Here is a 21,691-nt window from a genome sequence, read left to right as displayed (position 1 = left end):
CTTGACATAGCATTATATGTGCTTGCTTTACCCGAAGTATACGCCAGGTGTTCGTCAAATTTAAATACTTTCGAGAGACTTCGAGATACTTTAGCTGCGGCTGTAAAATAATGTCGTTTTTAAAAATGGTGAGTGTTACCCTCTCTTGTACCTTCCATGTGCAAGCAATACTTCTGTTTTATGTTCAGCCAAATCTAAATTTATGAGACCATTAAAGCTATTATTGCATATAAACGGAGATCGTTCAAATGGTAAGCCACTGCTACCGCTATGAAGTCAGCCGCATACGCGATTGTTTTCATGTTTTATGGTTGGTATGTCAAATTCCTTTGTAGAGGGCCTACGACCGAGCCGTGCGGTACTTTACTCGAGAGTTTAGAGAGTCAGTTTAGCTCCGAGTACCATCGTCAGTGTCGAATAACAATCTTCTGTTTTCAAAATAGCTCATTATCATTGTCCAACTTTTTAAATATATCCTAACATATCCTCTGATTTAACACAAAATAATTTTTATAAAATTTTACGTTAACAATTTGTAAAGATTTAGTTTCTTAGTCCTGTTTAATTAAAATTGAAGTAATATCTTCAACACTTCCTGCCCAAAGGACTACTCCAATTAATCTACATACGTTTGTATTAAGGTTGACATATTTATATTTATATATCCAAGTATTTTTTTATAAAACAAGCTGAATAGTTATTTATAGAGCAAAATTGCATTAATTAACCTCATTCTTCTTAAGCGCCTAGTGAATGCCTCACTTTCACTACATAATTATCCGCTCCAGTTAAAAGCAACACTGTGCCTCGTTTAGGTATATAACTTGCAACTATGGCAACGCAACCGGCACGGGTCCCCAGGAAATCACTTTAAAAGCGATGGCCTCCGAGTTCATCACATCCACACCATTCGCAGTCAGCGTTTTAATTATTGACGTCAAATTAGAAGATTTCTGCAAAATGCAAAACGTGAGCGAGTTCAATGGCAGACAAGAAAAAAATAGTAGCGAAAACAAATCAGCGATGAAGCGAAAACTTTTCAATTTGCTATAGTAAACCAGGCGCACCAACGCTCATAGCTTAGGTGGGTACTTACCAGTGTTGCATCGACCATGGGGCGCAGTTCGGCGCTGCGCAATGCTGCATAAAATTGCGCGAATGCCAGATTCTGCTGACGCTTTTGATTAATCAGTTGCACGTATCGATCGTGCGGCAAGTGACCCAACAGCTCCTCAACAAAACTGTTAAACGTGCGTAAGTGGCGCGCAAATGGTGGCAGGATGGGTGGTGATGACGTTGACACAGTTCCCTCGTCCACCTCGCGTGGCAGCACTTCGTTCTCCTCCGCCAAGTCATTGAGCAGCACAAAGCTGAGCTGCGGTTCCGACGACAGCTGCACCTTGGATGATCCGGCATCGGCGCGGCCATATGCGGGCTGTTGTTGTGCGTTAGGCACAAGCAGATGCAAATAATCCAGTACGTCTATAACCTCCGGTATTTGCTGAGCTTGCTGCAGCAGTGCTGTAAATTGCGTGCCGCGTAGATATTTGAAGACTTCGCGGAAATTCGAATCGGTGATGTAGTGCTTGGCGACGATTTCGTCCACCGTGGCTGTGGGTATCAAATCGAGAAAGTCTTTTAGCTCGTTGATGATTTCCGGCGAGATTTTCGCAATGCTGCGCGTAGTGACCAGCACTGCTGCGCTGCCTGTTGTTATTATCGCTGTTATTGCGCATAGCAGCAGCAGACAGCGATTTGTGTGCGAAAACATTTTTTTCTTGTTTTTTTTTTTTTTTTTTTGGTCTGGATTTACACTACGTTCGCTCACTGTACCAACGTCTTTTGTCACTCGCAGTCACACACTAAATCACCGAACTCAATCGCTGGCTGACCAACGCTTCATTTGTACTTTGGCGGAGCTAACGCTGCGGTCGCCAGTTCCGCTGCTTATCAGCGACTTAAATTACGCTGAGCCGCGTATAAACATTAGCTTTGCTCGCTTTTGTGTTATTTATCGCTAATTTTGTTTTCATGCTTGACCGGCAGCAACGTTTGCATTGTTGTTGCAGTAAATGTGTTCTGTCGTTGACACACATGCAAACATACGTAAGTATTTATGCTGCCTGTTTGCTTTGTAATTCTATACGTATGTATGTATTATCTTATCTGTATTTTTTAATCATTTGCAGTGGTACGAAAGTGAACACGTGAAAACATTTAAGAAAGAAAAACTAATCTTGTTTGCACTTTTGCCTTAAATGGTTCGAATTCACTTATGTACTACTGTGATCAATTGAAAAGTGAATTTGGCCGTTTCATCTCCTTCAAAGTAATGCTCTCATGACATAGTTTTTCTGAGTTGGAGTCCCAAATTATTCACAAATTGAAGAAGCATCCTCATTTAAATACAGTGGCTCCCAAAGCTCGCTTCAATATTTCACAGAATTCTTTGAATATTATATTTTTCAGTAAAATAATCCCGAAAGACTTCTGGTTTGCAGAATTTTATTTTGGCAACTTTGTTTTATTCAAATAAAAATTGAACTCTGATTTAAAAAAAAATCTAAACTTATTTTGAACCGAAATATGGATTTAAACTATTTTAGTAGTATACTACACTCGATCAAACCAATATCACAAAATTATTCGAAAATTAAGTTTCTTGCATGTTTTGAAAAAGTAATTTTTAATCTTCGAGAAGGAAAACAAAATATAACGGGAGATGTCAAAAATAACTAATAGAGGCTTTCATACAGCTCCGTTTGAAGAAAAATTCGCTGAAGTTGGGGCAGCGATCAAAGAGGTATATGCACTCCAGCTCTAGAAATTCATTAAAGCCTCGTTCCGTATGTGGGGATAAGTGTCAGCGATGAAACTGGCCGGCTATGAGGAGCGCACTCAACGAAGGAAGCCGCTTATAAGTGAAAAAAAAATATAGTAAATATGTTATATATGGTATCGAGGCTTGATCGAAAGTAATTTTTTTTGACGAAAAGAATCTCAACATATTTGAACCTTTTTAAGACAAAAAATTTTGCCGAAAGGTGAATGGCGAAATGCGAAGGAAAAACAAAATATGTTCGGTTAAGCACGGGAGAGGAAATGCATTATTGTGAGCAAACGGTATTGGTAATATTAAACTTCATATTCACTGATATATAAATGGAAATAACTGAAATGTTAGCACGGATAAATTCGAATTTTTCGGTCATTACAATTCTCAACAGAATAACTAACCGAAGCCATACAATTCACGATGCGAAGCTGTGGATATTGTACAACACTCAAAAAGTTATGGGCACGCCGATATGCTTAGTCCACGGATCTTACTTAGATTGAGCACTTTTGAGCGTATTTGGAAGAAGCTATCCGCAAAAACAACACATTTTCCAAAACAGACCTCCAAGAAATAGTTCTCAAAGATTAAAAAATTAAATTAAAATTAAATTAAAATTAAAAAATTAAAAAATATTTGCAGAGCGAACAAAAATATTAGTATTCTCAATGCAGTCAAGAGATCATTGAAGACATGCCTCGTTCTGGACGACCGCCGACTGTTCGTTCTAATGCAAATACCCAACTGAAATTGCCGCTCCGTGGAACCCGTTTTCAGTGGATAAAACAAAATTCGCTGAAGAAGCTGAAGGCCATTCCAAAAAGTGCTTATGTAAAGTATTTCGAAGACTGGAAAAATCGTTAACATAAGTGTATTACATCTGGTGGGGATTACTTCGATGGCGACAAAATAAATATTGATGTATAATTATATATTTTGCTTTTTTTTTACAATTACCGCGTACTTTTTTATCACAATATTAGCCGATATTTATTTAAAGTAACATTAGCTTTAATTTATATATTTTGTAGAATACTTTTCTGATATAAATTCGCCGAATTTTTCCATCAAAGTGTTTTTGCTGCAGGCAATTTTTTTCTTTTAATTATTTCTCAGAATACTTTTGTGAAGACTTGTATGTAGTTGTGAGTAAAAACATTGAGCACTTAAGGGAAATTGCTGTGGCTGGGGGCGAAATCGGACCACTGCCGCGCCATTAAACGAAAATCGGTAAAGTGATGCAAATAATCACCAGTAAAATTAGCATTCAGCACTAAACCCGGGTGAAGTTCATCAGGCCTATGCGCAGCGGCTTCTTGTCGCAAGTTAACATTCTATTAATTACTTTTCATGCTTTAAGTGTGCGCAAGTATCAGATAACTTTCCTTAGAACTTAACCCAATACCCGTAACTTTAAATTAGTTAAAATGACAATAACAGTATAAATTTCTTAAAGGAACATACGTATGTAGGAGAATAATAAATAATATTTAAACATTCATTGGTAATTTTTTTGGTTGTTTATATGTAATTTTCTAGTAAAATGTTGAGTTCAAATAAGTTTGGTTCAAGTTTTCCTTTAACATACTCTCGTGGCCACGCAAACCTTACCACTATATGGTCTTAAATTTTTTTCAGACTTTTTCGTTCGTTCGAGGGTTTCTTCGATTTTGTTTCTCTTTATGGTTTTAGTAAGCATAAGTAAACTAAATTGTATTATCTAATTACCATTATAGTTTTTAATTTATTACGTTTAATGAGTAAAGCACAAATTAGCTTTTCTGTGCTTATACAAAAGCGGCCGATTTTATTGTTTTTAAAGTGATACAGCTGCTAAACTTCGTGTTTCTATTAAAAAATAATAAAATAAAATATTAATTTCAAATATAGTGTAAATTAAATTAAATTAAAAAAATAAAAAATAAAATTTTTCATTGCATGTCAGTCTCTTACATTACGAGCTCATTTTGTAAAGCCCGCTAACTTTCAATTGATTTATCTAAAGCTGATTTGTTATACGAGATCTGCTATTTGTATTTAATCTTTAGTATTATTGATAAATAACATGTCATTAACTTATTTCTTAATAAAAAACCTTCTTAATAAGGAAGGGCTAAGTTCGGGTGTCACCGAACATTTTATACTCTCGCATGATAAAGCGATAATCGAGATTTCAGGCATGGTTGTGAACCGATTTCACCCATATTTGGTACATGTCATCAGGGTGTTAAGAAAATATTATATACCGAATTTCATTGAAATCGGTTGAGTACTTCCTGAGATATGGTTTTTGGTCCATAAGTGGGCGACGCCACGCCCATTTTCAATCTTTAAATAAAGCCTGGATGCAGCTTCCTTCTGACATTTCTTCCATAAAATTTAGTATTTCTGACGTTTTTTGTTAGTCGGTTACCGCTCTTTTAGTGATTTTCAACATAACCTTTGTATGGGAGGTGGGCGTGGTTATTATCCGATTTCTTCCATTTTTGAATTGTATATGGAAATGCCTAAGAGAAACGACTTTATACAGTTTGGTTGACATAGCTACAGTAGTTTTCGAGATATATGCAAAAAAGTTAGTAGGGGGAGGGGCCACGCCCACTTTTCCAAAAAACTTACGTCCAAATATGCCCCTCCCTAATGCGTTCCTTTGTGCCAAATTTCATTTGAACATCTTTATTTATGGCTTAGTTATGACACTTTATAGGTTTTCGGTTTCCGCCATTTTGTGGGCGTGGCAGTGGGCCGATTTTGCCCATCTTCGAACTTGACCTTCTTATGGATCCAAGAAAAACGTGTGTCAAGTTTCATCATGATATCTCAATTTTTACTCAAGTTACAGCTTGCACGGACGGACGGACAAACGGACAGACAGACATCCGGATTTCAACTCTACTCGTCACCCTGATCACTTTGGTATATATAACCCTATATCTGACTCTTTTAGTTTTAGGACTCACAAACAACCGTTATGTGAACAAAACTATAATACTCTCTTTAGCAACTTGTTGCGAGAGTATAAAAATTGTGTGCCGCAAAAAGTAAAAAGGAAGATTTGCGTGGCCACTAGTGCATTTCGTTTTTAAATCGATGAAGAAAAGTTCGTCTAAATAATTATTTTGCAAATAATATGTTATAAAATACCCCACAAAAACAAACTATTCCTAACAAGAACTATTTCTGATCGTTCAGTGTGTATGGCATGGCTATGTGCTATATTCATCCGATTTGAATAATTTCTTCGCAGATTACATAATCGTCTCAGAAAATAAGCCTTGCCTAATTTCATGAAAATATAACGTCAAATGAAAAATTTCCCTATACAAGCACTTCGGAACTAAGAAAAAAATGTTGACTTTGTATGGCATCTATATATGCTATAGTGGACCGATATCATTGGTAACAAAAAAACTTGTACAAAATTTCAAATCAATAACTCAGAAGCTGTGGGACTATCTTGCGTATATATGAACAGACTGACGTCGGTAATCAACTAACTTAACATGTTCTTAATTAAATTCATATATTTTGTAGGATATCTGATGTTTCCTTCTAGGTGTTACAAAACTCGTGGTACACTTAATATATTATACTCTGTTCACAGCATACAAATTATATGTCAGGCAACAACAAAGTGAATTGTTGAATTTCTAGCCATTTCTTGTACATATTTTCAAAATGGTATAAGCCTCTTGGATTCCAATCTAATTTTATTATAGTGCAATAGTATATTACATATGCGTAAGTTGTCTGTTCGAATCATCACTCTCCAAAGTATGCAGAATTGCAGACAAAATTGTAGAGCAGCCGTCAGAAAGTGCCGCTACTGAAACGAGTTCTTATGAATTTCTGGGAAAAAGGCACCGTACTCGAAAAATATAATATATTTTCCTGTTGAAATTAATAAATAAAAACAGAAAATCGCAAACTGTATGCTGTACTTCATTAAAGTGTGTTTAGTTATGGATTTGTGTTTATAAACAAATATTCCGGTGTCACTGTCTTTGAGTTTTTGTGGCATACCAAATAATTTCACCGAAAAATTAAGACTTTTGCCACACAGGCTTTAATAATTCAAGATTCAGGTAAAGCTGGTGTACATATGTTTGTATGTGTCATTGCTTTACGCCAAAATACCGTTACATACACTGCCACAGCCTCAATTTCATTCGCATTATTACCGGCGACCTAACAACCACCATTATCCTACCCCTGTCTCAACCAATGCATATGTGCTTTCAGGTGTATGTATATGTGTGTGTTAGAACTAACACAGATTGCTCAGCCTGGCGTTATTTTACGACACACATTAGTCTAACTAGCGTAATTTATGAGCTGCGTAGAGCAGACGGCCAAAATGTGGCAGGAAAGCGGTGTAACCGGCAGGTAAGAACTTGTATACTGAATGAGACGCTATGCATTTATACATGTGTGTGTGTGCGTGTATGTTTTTAATGTGTGACTGTGCAATATTAACGGCATATGGTAAGGCGACCGGTAGTTAGTCGAAAAACGTCTTTTCCTTGCGGCCAAAAGACACTTTCCGGTGTAGGAGCGGCCACAGCGTTGTGTACACCTGAGCTGCAACAAACACACACACATAAACATGGGAGCGTGTGTGTTTATTTGCTTGCTAGTGTTAGTGTGTTTGTGCGTTTGTAGTCGTTTAGTGTTCCAGCTCGTTTCCTTTACCACTTTAATGTCGACACTCCGCAACCTCAAATGGCCCAAAATGGCGGCAAGGCGGTGTTGCATAAATCGCTGTAGAGGGAGGGACGAAGCGGGGGCCTACCTAGCATCAGTTGTGAATTGTTTTTCTGGCTTAAATGTGAGAAATGCTTGCCATTTCCACCTGGTGGCCATGCGTTTCCCGACGATTGCCTTCTTATTATGTGTTAGTAGATGTGTGTGTTTGCATGCGCTGCATAAAAATATGTTTATGTGCAAAATAATCAAATGCAAGATAGCATCTGTCTTCCTCATACCCACACCAATAGATGGCGCGCTTACGTACACAACATTCCCAAAATATATCTGGCAACCAGCTGCAAACAACCGGCTTTAACCCCCCGATATACCACCTATGTTCATTCAACTTCCCGTTCACATTGACAACAACCAAAAATGCAACAACAAATGCGTAATTACGAACTCCAGTACAGGTACAGGTTTGTGCGGCATATTGATACCGTTGCAATGTGTTGTCGGGTTCATCCACGCTATTAGCCCAAATGATGTCTCTCTCTCGTCTCGTTTCCGAAATGTTTTCAAAACTATTGTACTTTTACTTATTTTCACTACTCTATTTATTTATTAACTCTGTTTGTATTTTGCAAACAAACGCAAAAACTTTGCAGACGTTCAATTGTTTGTACTTTGAACACTCTACAACAATGCAACAAAAACAGGTGTGGTGCATGTGTCGGCGAAAGTGTTCGCGAAGAAAAGGTGTAAATGAGAGAACATTTGCTTTTACTTTTTCCGCAGATAATTGCCAAGATCTGTTGTGGGGGATTTTATGGCAAATTAAAAACCGCTTTCTGTGGTTGTGGAGGATGCTACCTGAGCAACTTTAATATATTATTGTGGTGTTCTGCGCCTTCTCGTTCATTGCCGTCTAAGCTTCCAAGTTCACTAAAGAATCTCATTAATTTTTTCTTTATCGACAGTTGGCACTAAGTGGGAATATTTAGCAGCCAAATCTTTCATTTTTCTTCCTACCAACCAGTACTAATCCTTTCAGAACTGAGATATCAAAATAAATACGGAAAAACCCAGGGACCATCACTTCGCTAGTATTAGATGACTACATCACTTTTTCACTACAAGTCCTTCATCAAATTTTACACCTTATAATGTGGTTAGAATTTTATCCTGGAACCACCAGGAATTAGGTTCATTGCCAGATCCAACCACCCTAAAAGGCATTCACTGTTAATGTTCGCTCTCGGAAAGTCTGGTTAAAGTATTTATGTAATTCATGCAATTGACTGTTCTTATAAAAACTTATACTTTCATAGCGGAATACTAATTGATCCCGCAAAATGGAGCTGTCAGATCGAGAAGACTGCAGAAAGTGCCTAGAGCAAGGCATCAGTAAAGCAATAAAACATCTCTTGTGCATTTGTCCCCCAATGGCAAGACTACGCTGTAAGCCTAAAGGATAACTACTCCTCATGGATCTAATAACTGAACTGGTATCACAAAAGACCAAAACTCGTCTATGCGTAGCTTATTGTCCTTGGCCTACCAGACTAACCTAACCTAACCTAACCTAACCTAACTTATATTTTCATAGGACACTTATACTTTGTAGAGCTTCCTTTTCAGAAGTTCAAATTTTGGTATTATGGTTTTTAATAAGAAATTATATGCTTATAATTCAAAGTTATGGTGAAGAATTTAGTTTTATTATTGCAGAAATTGGGGCCGTAATTTAAATGAAAATTCTCTTCCAAAGCGTCAATTGACTCGAGCTTATCTCCGTAGACAAACGTCTTCACATAACTGAACAAAAAAGAGGATTACGATGGAGGATGACGCACCAGAAATTCCCGTCAATGAATTTATTATTTTGATGGCTGTGTGGCATGTAGTGCCGTCTTTTAGGAACCACAGGGCGTCCACATCAACGTCCACCAATTCAGGTACAAAAAAGGCTTAATTTTTAAAGAAATATAGACCAATGACTCCCTCTGTTCATGCATCACACCAAAGAGTGCTCTTTTGAGGATGTAAAAATTTGTTTGCAAAAGTTGGAATTGGTTTTCGTTTTGGACACATTCAATCCTTGCACAAATTGAATTTCATACGCCCGCTAACCAAGATTCTTCCTTATTTGTGTTTTCTTCGATACTCTGCTTCACAGCGGGCTTTAGTACTTATGGGTGGATGACTTTTTCCAAAACACTCATTTAAATTTTTCAAAAATTTTTACGCTGTTAAGTAAAATGCAAAATATTCGGTACTTTGAACCTAGGGGAAGATATATTTCGATTGTATTCATTATTGGTATACAACTAACTGAAACTGTTCATATTGTGGAAATTGATTGTTAGACATAAAAATAATTTTTCTAATATCAAATAAATGAGTGATAAGTTAGGAACATATCGTTCTAAAACAATTAGACTGGACACAACGCAGTGTTTTCTTTTGTTATATGGTCCTAACGTGGGCTAAGCTAGCTTTGGTGCGCTACTAAAAGCTTGCAAAGTTTTAAGATTCTTTTGGATTATGCAACTTAAGAAATCGATCGAAGTACTTCATCTCGCCGTAGTTCTAGAAAAGCTGACCGGATACTATCCTAGAAATATGCGTCTGTGGGCCCTACAAGGCAAACTGGCTGAAATAGATATTATAGGTAAATAATATCCGCCTCAAACAATGTCATGTCATGCTAAAAGGCTTTATAATTTACGAGAGTTCTCTACTTGTTCATATTTAGAAGTTGCTTGCATTAGAAATTATCCGCGTTCTTAACTCGTCAAGTACAATCTTTGGTGTCTTCTGTCACCATAGTCATCCATATTATCTATCCTAGGTGAACTAACATATGCAACATTATGTGAGAGTATGAAAACGGTTTCCAAAAATTTTAGATTCTGAACTGACCGGGTTTTCACTTCGAAACCGAATACAACATTATAAATTAATTGAAATTACCCCGTACCATATATTAATTATACATATTTTTTTGGTTCATAAAATTTTTACTTCAATATAAATATTTTTATATGTGTGTACGTATATATGCTACGTATTCAGCATTTAAGCTAAAAATATTAATTTACCAGTGTCAAAGTCTAGTCGCTCGTCATAAATTGATAGCATGTCAACACTGGCGCGTCCCTGTTTCGTCAATGTATGGTCTGAGCTGCCTTTGAGCACTGCAAGCTACAGCAAAACCAAGCCGAATAACACAAAAAGGTTCAATATCAATTATTATGTTAATAATAGTGTGCCGAGCAATGTCGAGCATTGGCAACTGGGACAACAGGACTCCACTAATTTAGAAACAAACAGAGCAACCAACCAACAAAGGGGAAATTTTATCGAAAATGCTATAAAGGACTCGAAGACTCGTAAGCCTGCAATTTTCCGCTGTAAAATATAAGTAGCAAACCTGTCATTTTAGCCAAGTACATACAAAGTTGCAAGCGGGACGCCTTCATCTGCCACACCAATAAAGTTGATTTTAAGAAAAAAAGTAAATAAAATCGCAGACGGCGGCAAACACCGGCATTTAAATGCAACACACATACTGAACACGGCGCGCGCACACACACTCATAGAAATAAGCTAGGACAGAAATATTCGTAGTTGCAGCTTAACGGTAATAGCGGGTTACTGCTTGTAAGTATTACTTCCCGGCTGCGCATCGGCGTCGTCGTCTCGATTGCCTTGGGCCCGTAAATGCGATTAACTGCATGCGATTTCCATGTTGCACCCCCCTTCCCGGTGTTGTTGTTGTGGCCAACGTTGTTGCTTGTGGCTGAAGCTGTCGATGTTGAAATTTGTGCACACACCATTATTTATTTTAATATGTAACTAATGTCGAACCCCCCGACCAATTTTTCGAAGCAACAAAGCCTTCGTTGCCAACGTTGCCAGCAATCAGACCGCAAAAAGCAGGCAGCACACGGAATTTGCCACATGTAGTGTTTAATATATGTGTGCGTATATAGATACTTAGCAGCATACAAACTTATAACGGTATAACATAATAAATTGTTAGTCTTGTTGATTTCGTGCTCAGTTTTGTTGGGTGTTAAAGTCCCAAGAAGAAGTTGCTGTTTTGTGCTACAAAATCWAGCGAAATGAGTTTAATTAAGATTTGATATGATTGATAATTATGTTTTTCAATTCGTATTGAACTCTTAATATTGAAGGTTGCAAAAAATGTTCAATCGAAAAGTTTGAAGTAAACTGAAGATATGTTTTCACTTGAGAAAGCTTTTTAGACATCTATTATAAAATTTCAATTTATAGAAAATGGACTGTCCAGATAAGTGGAAAACTTTTATTGGGTATATGGAGTCGAAAGAAAAGGATATATTAATGTCAACGAATTTATGACTGGGGATCACCCTATACTGATTATAACATTCCCTCTGAAGTTTACATAGATATGGACCGATTTCGATGAAATACCTTGCGGATCCTTTTTCCGCATAGTTTTATTCTGATAACTTAATTGATGTTTTATTTTATTATCGTAGTTATTATCACTTATTTTCACTACGGAATAGGAATTTTTGGGTAACAACAAAACAACAAATTTCATAAAGGATAGAGTGAGCTTGGTAGCAATCCGATTTTACCCATTTTCACAGAGTATGAAAATATGCTAAAGATACTTATTGTCAGCAAGTTTGGTTAATTTAGCTTAATCGGATAAGAAGATAAATTTATTAAACCATTTAAGACTTTTAAACASACAGTGAGAMAAARARATWCCCGTAGTGTCGAGAATATTGCTACTCCATGAGTCACCATTGCATCCCGTAAAATTACGGTTTGTTGCGGTTTGTGAGCCGGCGGCGTCATTGAACCGTACTTCTTACCTGATGACCTAGACCGCGTTACTGTGAATGGGAATCRCTACCRCTCAATGATAACCGAAAATTTTGATTGGACAAAATGGTATGGACTTGGACAAAATGGACTCTGSCGAGATGGCGCCACAAGCCACACAGTGAATGTCATAATCAATATATTGAAAACCAAGTTTCGTGAACGTGTTATCGCACAAAGTGGCGCAGTTAATTGAGTTGGTACAMTCCTAGATATCTAAGACGAGTTCTAGGTAAAGATTTAAGAAAGCACAGTAGGTGTTCCACCATCTCTGCCATGCCTCTTTTCCTGCACTTTTTGAATGCATCGTCGTTACTAATCCGCTTCCTCCCTGCCAGTAATACCGGGAAGTTGTACTCTCTTATCAGGCGAACAATAACACATCTTTTCGGGACCGAAAGCATGCATATTTTAATTGTGAATCTTGAACTTAATCTCGGCAGTTAATAGGTACTTAGGTATGGATGGATAGCAGTTTAATAATCTCATCAGCTTTTTGATTACCGGGTCATAAGGAAATATTAAAGGTAGAATTGAAACGACATATTTTTTGCAATTCAAATTGACATATAGCGTTATACACTCAAATTTCGAAAACGACAGAGAACGCGCTCACGTCAAGTACTAACTGAAACACTGTAGTACGTAGAAAGGGTATAAATTGAAAATTGGCGCGATTGCTATGACACTTTTAATTAGCGAAGAATCACAAACACATACACACATGCAATACACCTAATTTTAGCCACACACTTAAGTACACATGTTTGTATTAATGTGCGTGCATTGGCAGGCATTAATAAGCCAACTAGTTGCAGTAGTGCACTTGTCAGTTGTAATTAAGAGGATTTCTTGAGGCAAGTGCTTGCACAKAAACACTAAAGAGGGTTAAATGGAAAAGTCATTGCGTGGTGCAGCGCTATGGTGCAACGGTGACACGTGGCGTGGCGCCTGCTTAGTTACAGAAAAATATAATTTTTGACATTTCCTTGTATTTGCAGTTGGATCCCAAACAATATCATGAAATATTACAAATCGTTAAAGGCTGCATTGGCAATTACGTAATATATTATAAGATTTGATTAATGAAGCAGTTGCAACAACAGACGTCCAACTGTACAACCACACACACATGGTATACATGTGTGTAACTTTGTGTTAACAAGCGTTCGTTGGTTCAATGCATGTTGCACTGTTGCCAGCACTGCTCTACATAGTTACAACGAATTGTAAGTGACAACATAATACTCTTGATTTATGTTAGTTTCCTGCATACGAATCAAATCCAATTTCAATATTTTACCTCAATAATAGAACAGTGGTTTTGATTTAATTAGTAGTGTTGAATAATGTCATATTTCTACTTTAAATTAATTGGCGGCATTTCTTGGTGTATGATACTGAAATGAATCATTATTGCTAAGTAATTATTAGTTGACATAACATCAATACAAAATCTATTGGATTATAATTTAATAAGCAACTTGGCTGTAAACGAACGCTTCGGCTTGTTTTAAATTTCCCTCTAGTTATTGAAATATACGACTGAAATATTTGATAACATGATAATTATAATAAACAGTCTTCCAATGCCAGAATTAATCATAAATTATTAGGTTGTTGACAGCTGAAATAAAAATTGAACAATTATTGGCAAAGATGTAATTATTCATGTTCTGTCTGACAACAGAAAATGATGTGTTTTAAGTTAATGAAATATTATTAAAACTGCTTTTGATAAAATGGTGGTAACTGAAAATATTACTGTGTGCAAAAAAAAAAAAATAGTAAGACTTTTTAATTTAAATTTTGGGTGCAAACCCCTTTAGTCGATTTTTTTTTTTTTTTTTCTATGTTGATTGACTCTCAGCGATATCTGTGCCATATGTCACATCAAAATAATCATTAGTGCTAAGTATTATTTTATAAGGAAAGCATACTAATATTTACTAAAATTAAGATGTTTATGACTTATACTTTCTAAAGCTGGACAGGATTACAAGCAAAACAGGTAAGATGGTGTAGGATTGCTGTTAAGAAGGTGTTCGTGAGTGATTTGCGTGTGTCCAATCCTTAAACGCGTAAAAATTGCTGCTTGCTGCCGCGAGATGTTATTGGGGTACTATATCTTGCCACGTAGTTGGTTGAAGTTTGAGTTTTTGTGTTTAAATTTCTTCTGTCTGCAACTTTCTTTTCATAAATGCGTCGGCTTAACATTTTTCCTGAAGTCATTTAGGTCTTGAACGTCGTTAAGCAACTTAGGACCAGATTCGAGCAATCTTGCTGTGTTCTCAGCATACTCGTTCTTAATGAATAAAAACGTGAGGTGGGACCCAGAGGAAGGCTACTTTTATTTTGTGTTTAGTGCAAAGATCTCGAACTTTCGATATTACTTCAGAATTATTTCGTATCTTGCGTATGGCATTCAAGCAAGAGAACCTGCCTAAGGATATAAGGAATTTGATTTTTTTTGTATGGCGTGTTTCAATGACATATGTGGTATATTCCAAATGTTTTGGCAGTAAATATTAACGAAGGTGGTAGAATAATTCCCACTGTAATAGTTGCACCGTCAGCTGAAATAAATCTGAAGGCTATATTAGTTTATTTGGACTCATCTGCATAAATTGTTTTGAGGGGTTATATGGATCAGGCCTTTTTCAACACTTTTTTCTTATAAAAAATTTAATATATTTTTTTTTTATTGCTGAAAGCATAGACGCGGAAAAAATATGCGCCTCCCTTTACAGAATCATCAAAATTAAAACCTTAACTTAGAGCTTGGACGAAGAAAAAAAAATGAAAATTGGAGTTTTGGCAGACACTTAAAAAAAAATTAAAATTTTGGTGAAAATATCACGAAATTTTCTTCAAATAGTTGTAGTAGAAAACATTTATTCTTTCAAGTCTTTGGTATACAATTCTTATAAAATTTTATGAAGATCGGTTGAATCGTTCTCGAGAAATCTTTTCAACCGACTTCAAAAATACAGTTTCGAGAAAAACGTGTTTAAATCTATCCCATCATTTGCCTACTCTCATTACTGGATTTCATTTTTGAGTTCGTGTCTTCTGATTGTTGGATATATATTTTTAAGTATTCCCTTTATTTAGTTACTCGATTCTCCCTTCAAATAGGGAGCGGAGCCAAGCCAACTTTTTCACAATTTTTAGGCCACAGGAGCTTCTTGGTACTGCGCTTCCCTTTACCAAATTACATTTCTACATCCTTATTTAATATTTAGTGGCTTTTTATACTTTTTCGATTAATGACGTTTTGTGGTCGTGGCAGTGAATCGATTGCGCCCATCTACTAATTTCGCCTTACTTTTTTTTTCAGGAAACACGTATAACAAGTTTCATCAAGTTATCTTAATATTTCAGTTACCCGGATGTCAAGTCGTCCGTCAGCCTAATCATTTTAGTTTAATGTGATATATACTACCGTTAGGTAAAAAAATTTTGCTGTAGCAACATGATGCCAGAGTATAAAAACGTTAAAAAATTGTAAAATTAGCTGCTGATGAAGTGGGTGGGTCTCAAAAATTTTGTGGGTAAGCCAAAAGTGGGTGTAAATCTTCAAAAAATATTGTTGGCCCATACCAACAATTATGCCCGATTCGCATACATCGCATACGTCGCATAAAGCACCCCCTTGCCGACAGACCTGTGTTTCCCTGCGAAACTACTTGTAGGCTTTCTTTCGCAGGGCAGGTATTGTTTATAATATATTATGTAACAAATCTTTTGTATTTAAGTTCTTATGAAGTCATAGGTTTGCAACTTCTCGAGACTGCACTCTCTATCTTTCAGCGATTTCGTCTTCTCGTGCCCTTGGCAGAATACACGCTATTATCCCATATACAATATCTCGTGATAGATGGAAAGTTATCATAAAGTTTACTACGTTCCTTTAACGTATAGGTAGGGGCTTTCGTAGTTTATCGGAAAGTATTTGCCTTTCATTTTAGAAGCGAACATATTCCACCAGTACGAGATCTGCTCTTTCGATTTAATTTTCGCAGTACGTGCAAAACGGAGATTCTGCATGCTTGAACTTATACAAATAGCTTCTGAAGCAGTCGTAGCCGTGACAATATTTCAATTGTTTCCACTGTATTATTAAAATCACCTCCGTTTTGTGAGCAGCTAGTTGGTTGATGCTTTCAATACACTTGCTCCTCGCATCGTCCAGGGTTTTCACTACAACTGCGATCGCAATGTCGTCAGCATATCCTACTATCTATACCCCATCTGGCATCACGACTCTCAGAATACCATTGTACATTACGTTCCACAGTACAGGGTCGAGTACTGACCCTTGCGGAACACCGCCTGTAACTTTATACGTTTCAGGTCCACATTCTGTGCCTTATACTAGTACTCTGTTCTCAAAGTAGCTTGTCACAATTCAGACAAGGTAGTCCGGCACCTTTCTCTCTGTCAGAACTCTAATAATTAGAGTCCAATTCGCTGAGTTGAAGGCGTTTTTAATGTCCAGGGTAATGACAACACAGTATTGTTTGTCACCGCAACGCCACCTAATCCCATTCCCATTCAATGCTTTTCCCGCTGTTTTGGTAACAGTATTTATCGCATCCACTGTGATTCGTTCTTTCCGGAAACCGAATTACATTGGATTTAACCCAGAATCACCTTCCGTATATTTCTCGAGCCGCTTACAAATAATTGTTTCAAATAAAATTTTCCAGCCGTATCAAGCATACCTAAGGGCCGAAATGACAAAGGTTCTACCGGAGGTTGTGGGAAGCGCCGTCCTTTTTTTTTGGCTATTTCGAGTTTCTTAAAAATTTTAGGATATGGATAGTTCCAGATATAGACAAGCCTGTAAGAGAGAAACTCTAAAAGTTTCAGGTAAATCACTGCCACAAAACCTAAGAAATGATGGGAATGGTTTTGCAAAAGACGTTTCCAGAAAAACGCGCTAAAGGTTACGTTAAAGTCTTTTGTTCGATTAGTTCCGGTCGAACGAGTTTGACTGCCGTGTCAGCAAATTGCCTCTATCGCCTAAAATAATTTGGATTTTGAAACACCCTCTTGTATATAATACTTATTCTTTCAAAGTATATGAAAAAGGAATCAATTTTTTTTATTTTTCGACAACAATATCATTTGAAATATACAGATATGTTGCATGAAAGCTGCAAAATTTGCTTTAAGAAATCTTCAAGTAAAATTTCACATACAAATTTACAAAAATCGCCAGTTACTTTAATTCACCGTTTTTTCGCCTATTCAGCAAATTTAAAATCATGTTTAGCCAGCGTTATTCCGACAACTCGAAGCTGTGCCAGCTCGAGGATGAAAAATAACATTTACAATTGTCAATATTGATTGTGCGTGTATGCGTGTGTGCACAGCTGGCTGCTGAAAGTTTAGATAGTCAACGTTTTTGTTGTTTTTATTGTTGTYACTCATATATCTTACGATATGCTGAACATCAAAGGTTAAGCAGAAAGTTTCTCAACTAATTGAATGTAAATAAAAATTGCGGAAAGTGTAGGCGAGATGGCCAAGTGGGAGGACCCAAAAGCAATGACAAGCAGATGAATGTGGAAGCGTGAAAATATGCGAAATGCGCTAGAGCAGGGCTAAGCCAAATCCCTGTCGCATATATACAAACAGATGTCTGGCTGTGTGTGATTTGCATGTTTATTGTAAGCAAAAATGCGCCGTTATATATATTTGCTCAACAACAACAACAACGAACAACAAAAGAGCTTAGCAGAAGAAATAAGAAAAGCTTATAAGCATATGGCAACTCACTGAGCCGAGTGAAATAAACAAATTTCGAAATGTAAATTCTCATTGACGTTTGTGTTGGCGTTGGCGTTCTGGCATCATGATTTCATTTCCGTTTCCGCATCAGATGCGCAAAGAAGAAAAAAAAAACAACAACAACTGGCGCTGGTTACAACAGCAGCGCTTCAACGCAAATAAATTCAAAAGAAAATCGCAAGTCAACCTTCAATTTTCTATACCAACAAAGCTTCCGGCTGCTGGAGTCTTCAGCCCCGCTCTTGACGCTTTTCTTTGCTAATCATGGCGCCGATTTTGCTGCCGAGTGGCATATTGTAGGGATAATGAATTTACAATTATTGCTGAAATCACACAGCATTTGTTGTTGAAAAATAAAATAAATTATATGTTTCATTCTGCCTTAGTCGCTTTTACTGGCGTAGGCGAAGCGATTTATTGCAAGATTGTACGCTTCATTGGATAAATATGTTTATTGGTTAAGGTTTGAGCAATTTGCAATCTTTCTGTGCCTTCTACGAAGGTTTTCAACATTTCATTATTTGATTTGTTTGCAAAATTTAATTATTCTCTCTCTCTCTATGCACTGACATAAAAAACCAAAGGACTTTAAGATACATATTTGATACCCCATTTTTATATTATCTGTATATTTGAGCGCTAGCTTGTCAAGAAATTTATCGCTAAAAGCAATGACAATCTATAGCGGTGAAGCCATTCTGTAGAGAGCATGTGGAGCATCTGAAATTTCTAAATCTTATACAGGCATCTCTAGCAAATCGAACACACAACTGGTATAGAACACAGTTTGGTATAATAAAATAGAAAGGTACTAGCAAACAGTTTTAAGATCATTTTCAATTTGAAATGTCAAGTTGTCTTTTTAACAGCTTTTACTTAATTATGCTCAATTTGGTTTGTCATTTCATAATGAATAGACTTACTCTATAGTTCACTTCACACCAACACATCGCACATTGCGTACAATGTTTAGTCGACGTAATCGCGTAGCAAAATTAATAATTCGAGAAATTATGGATTGATTTTGAAACACTTTTACAGTGTGCACCAAAGACGCTATTGCTGCTGTGGAGCAAAGTGTCTAAGAAGACCAGAATGAGTCCATCCGCCATTGCTTCCAACAATTGGAGCTATGCTGAGCCTTTTTGTGGAAAATTTTCCTCAAGGATATTGATTTATAGGCAACCGAATTCAATTCATCCAAGAATTGAAGCCGAACGACCAAACGGAACAAAATTAGGCCGTCACCGATCCCAATTTTGACAAAGAAATTTTGTTCAGCGATGGAGCTCACTTKTGGTGAAATAGGTATGTTAATAATCAAAACTATTGCATCTTCTTAATTGGCGTAGACACCGCTTACGCGATAATAGCCGASTTAACAACAGCTCGCCAGTCGTCTCTTCTTTTCGCTACGTGGCGCCAATTGGATATTCCAAGCATAGCCAGGTCCTTCTCCACCTGGTYCTTTCAACGGAGTGGAGGTCTTCCCCAACTCTGCTTCCCCCGGCGGGTTCAGCGTCGAATACTTTCARAGCTGGAGTGGTTTCGTCCATTCGGACGACATGACCTAGCCAGTGTRGCCGTTGTCTTTTAATTCGCTAAACTACGTCAATGTCCTCATATATCTCATACAGCTCATCGTTCCAYCGAATGCGATATTCGCCGTGACCATAAATCTTTCGYAGAACTTTTYTYTCGAAAACTTGCAACGTCGACTCATCCGTTGTTGTCATCGTCCATGACTTTGCTCCATATAGTAGGACTGTGCGATAAGTAACTTGTTGCATTGGGTCTTTGTTCGTTGGGAGAGGACTTGAGTTCTCAATTGACTACTCTGTCGCAAGTAACATCTGTTGGCAAGAGTTATTCTGCATTGGATTTCTRGGCTGACGTTGTTATTTGTGTTAATGCAGATTCCAARATRGACGAAATGATTTACTWTTTCGAAGTTTTATTAAAATCGGTTAAACACCTAACCGAGTATTGCACCAGGTAATATTATTATCCAAAAGAGTTACTGACCTTAAGAAAATTTTCACTTAGTTGCTTAAATAGTTCCAAATTTTCAGTAAAATGTTGGTCATAAGCATTCAAGTTCCCATATGAGGCATCTGGTTCCAGAAGATATATAATTTGATTTCAGCAATTTTTAACATAAAGTTAACACATGTTGCAGACCCTGCTTGCGATATCAAAATTGTTATTTGATTTTTCAATGTGTAGGTAAATAATTTGACTAATTTAAAATGGTTTTGTAGAGGAAGAGGATGTGTTTGTAACCCAATTTCCCATGGTTTGGCTTCATGTGACACCCACCCGGTTCTCGTTTGACCTCTAGATTGACTTCGCTTAATCTTCAGCTTGCTTTCCTTGGACCTCTCCTAACTCTTACTAAACTTACTTGACCTCCCATGATCCTTGCTTGAGCTGGCTGGACACCTAACCTTAGTCCCCTTGGATTTCTTAGAAGATATTTACGTTTTGAGTATGCAAATATATTTATATACCTACTCTAATACTTGACCTCCCATGATCCTTGCATCCTTGCTTGAGCTGGCTGGTCACCTAACCTTAGTCCCCTTGGATTTCTTAGAAGATATTTACGTTTTGAGTATGCAAATATATTTATATACCTACCCTAAATGTATATACATTTTTTTATAAAATATAACATTATTATATTTCCTTGCTAGATTTAATAACTGTACATTTTACAACAAACGGCTTACAATTTTAACGAGCTTCTTTGAGTGGCAAGTTGTGTAAATTGCTGCCTGCGGCCAGTAAATTATTTCTCTACAAGTCTTATGAAACAAATCAAATTGAAACGTCTTACGAAGTGCACACACATATACATACATAACGTTCGTTTCACTTTCGCTAAGAATAGCAAAGCAGCGCCGGGAAGAAGTGGCAGCAGTGGCTGCTTGACGATGGGCGCCCACCCACGCGCCACCTTGGAAGTGTTGTGCGCAAARTTTAATGCTTAATTACAAGTAATAATACCGTTAATTTGCAACATTTCGAAATCGACTCACAATCAACGCTAAAACGACAGCAACAGCAACAACAATAACAATAGAAGCAGCCGCAACAAAAGTAAAATGTTATAGCAAACAACGGTATTAAGAACAAAAACAAAATTTTATTTGAAGTGTAGCTGTTAAGTGGATGCACAGAGAGCGGGAGGGGGATTTTATATGTGTATACATAGTAGATGTTTTGTATGGATTTTTGTTGTAGTTAGTCGCCTGCATTCAGCTGCTTTGTTGGTAGTCGCTTCTTCTTCTCATGTTGCTGCTGCAAATGTACTTGCCAACAGCGTGTATGTGTGTGTGTTTGATGTTGGCATTCTTGTGTGTCGACAACGTTGTCGGTTGTGGCGGCGGTTGTGACGGCGGTGTCTGTGGCTGTGGCTGGAGGCACGCACAAATGCACAGCATTAATTGCTGAAGAAAAAACGCCAGCGGCACCCTC

At 37.1% G+C, this 21,691-nt stretch overlaps 1 protein-coding gene across 1 annotated transcript; it reads right to left on the bottom strand.

The window, feature by feature from the left end:
- Nucleotides 1-630: 630 nt before the first annotated feature.
- On the bottom strand, nucleotides 631-1,910 carry LOC108970942. The gene is made up of 2 exons (XM_018936675.1): nucleotides 1,097-1,910; nucleotides 631-953 (listed from the first exon to the last, which is right to left on the bottom strand). The coding sequence occupies exons 1-2, from the start codon at nucleotides 1,769-1,771 to the stop codon at nucleotides 831-833; spliced, it is 798 nt and encodes a 265-aa protein (XP_018792220.1). The 5' UTR covers nucleotides 1,772-1,910; the 3' UTR covers nucleotides 631-830.
- Between the last annotated feature and the right edge of the window lie 19,781 nt (nucleotides 1,911-21,691).

The sequence above is a fragment of the Bactrocera latifrons genome, unplaced genomic scaffold, assembly GCF_001853355.1.
Source record: "Bactrocera latifrons isolate USDA-ARS-PBARC rearing strain unplaced genomic scaffold, ASM185335v1 scaffold_317, whole genome shotgun sequence".
Lineage (NCBI taxonomy): Eukaryota > Metazoa > Arthropoda > Insecta > Diptera > Tephritidae > Bactrocera > Bactrocera latifrons.
The sequence above is the reverse complement of the archived record's forward strand: the minus strand, read 5'-3'. Positions and strand labels throughout refer to the sequence as shown.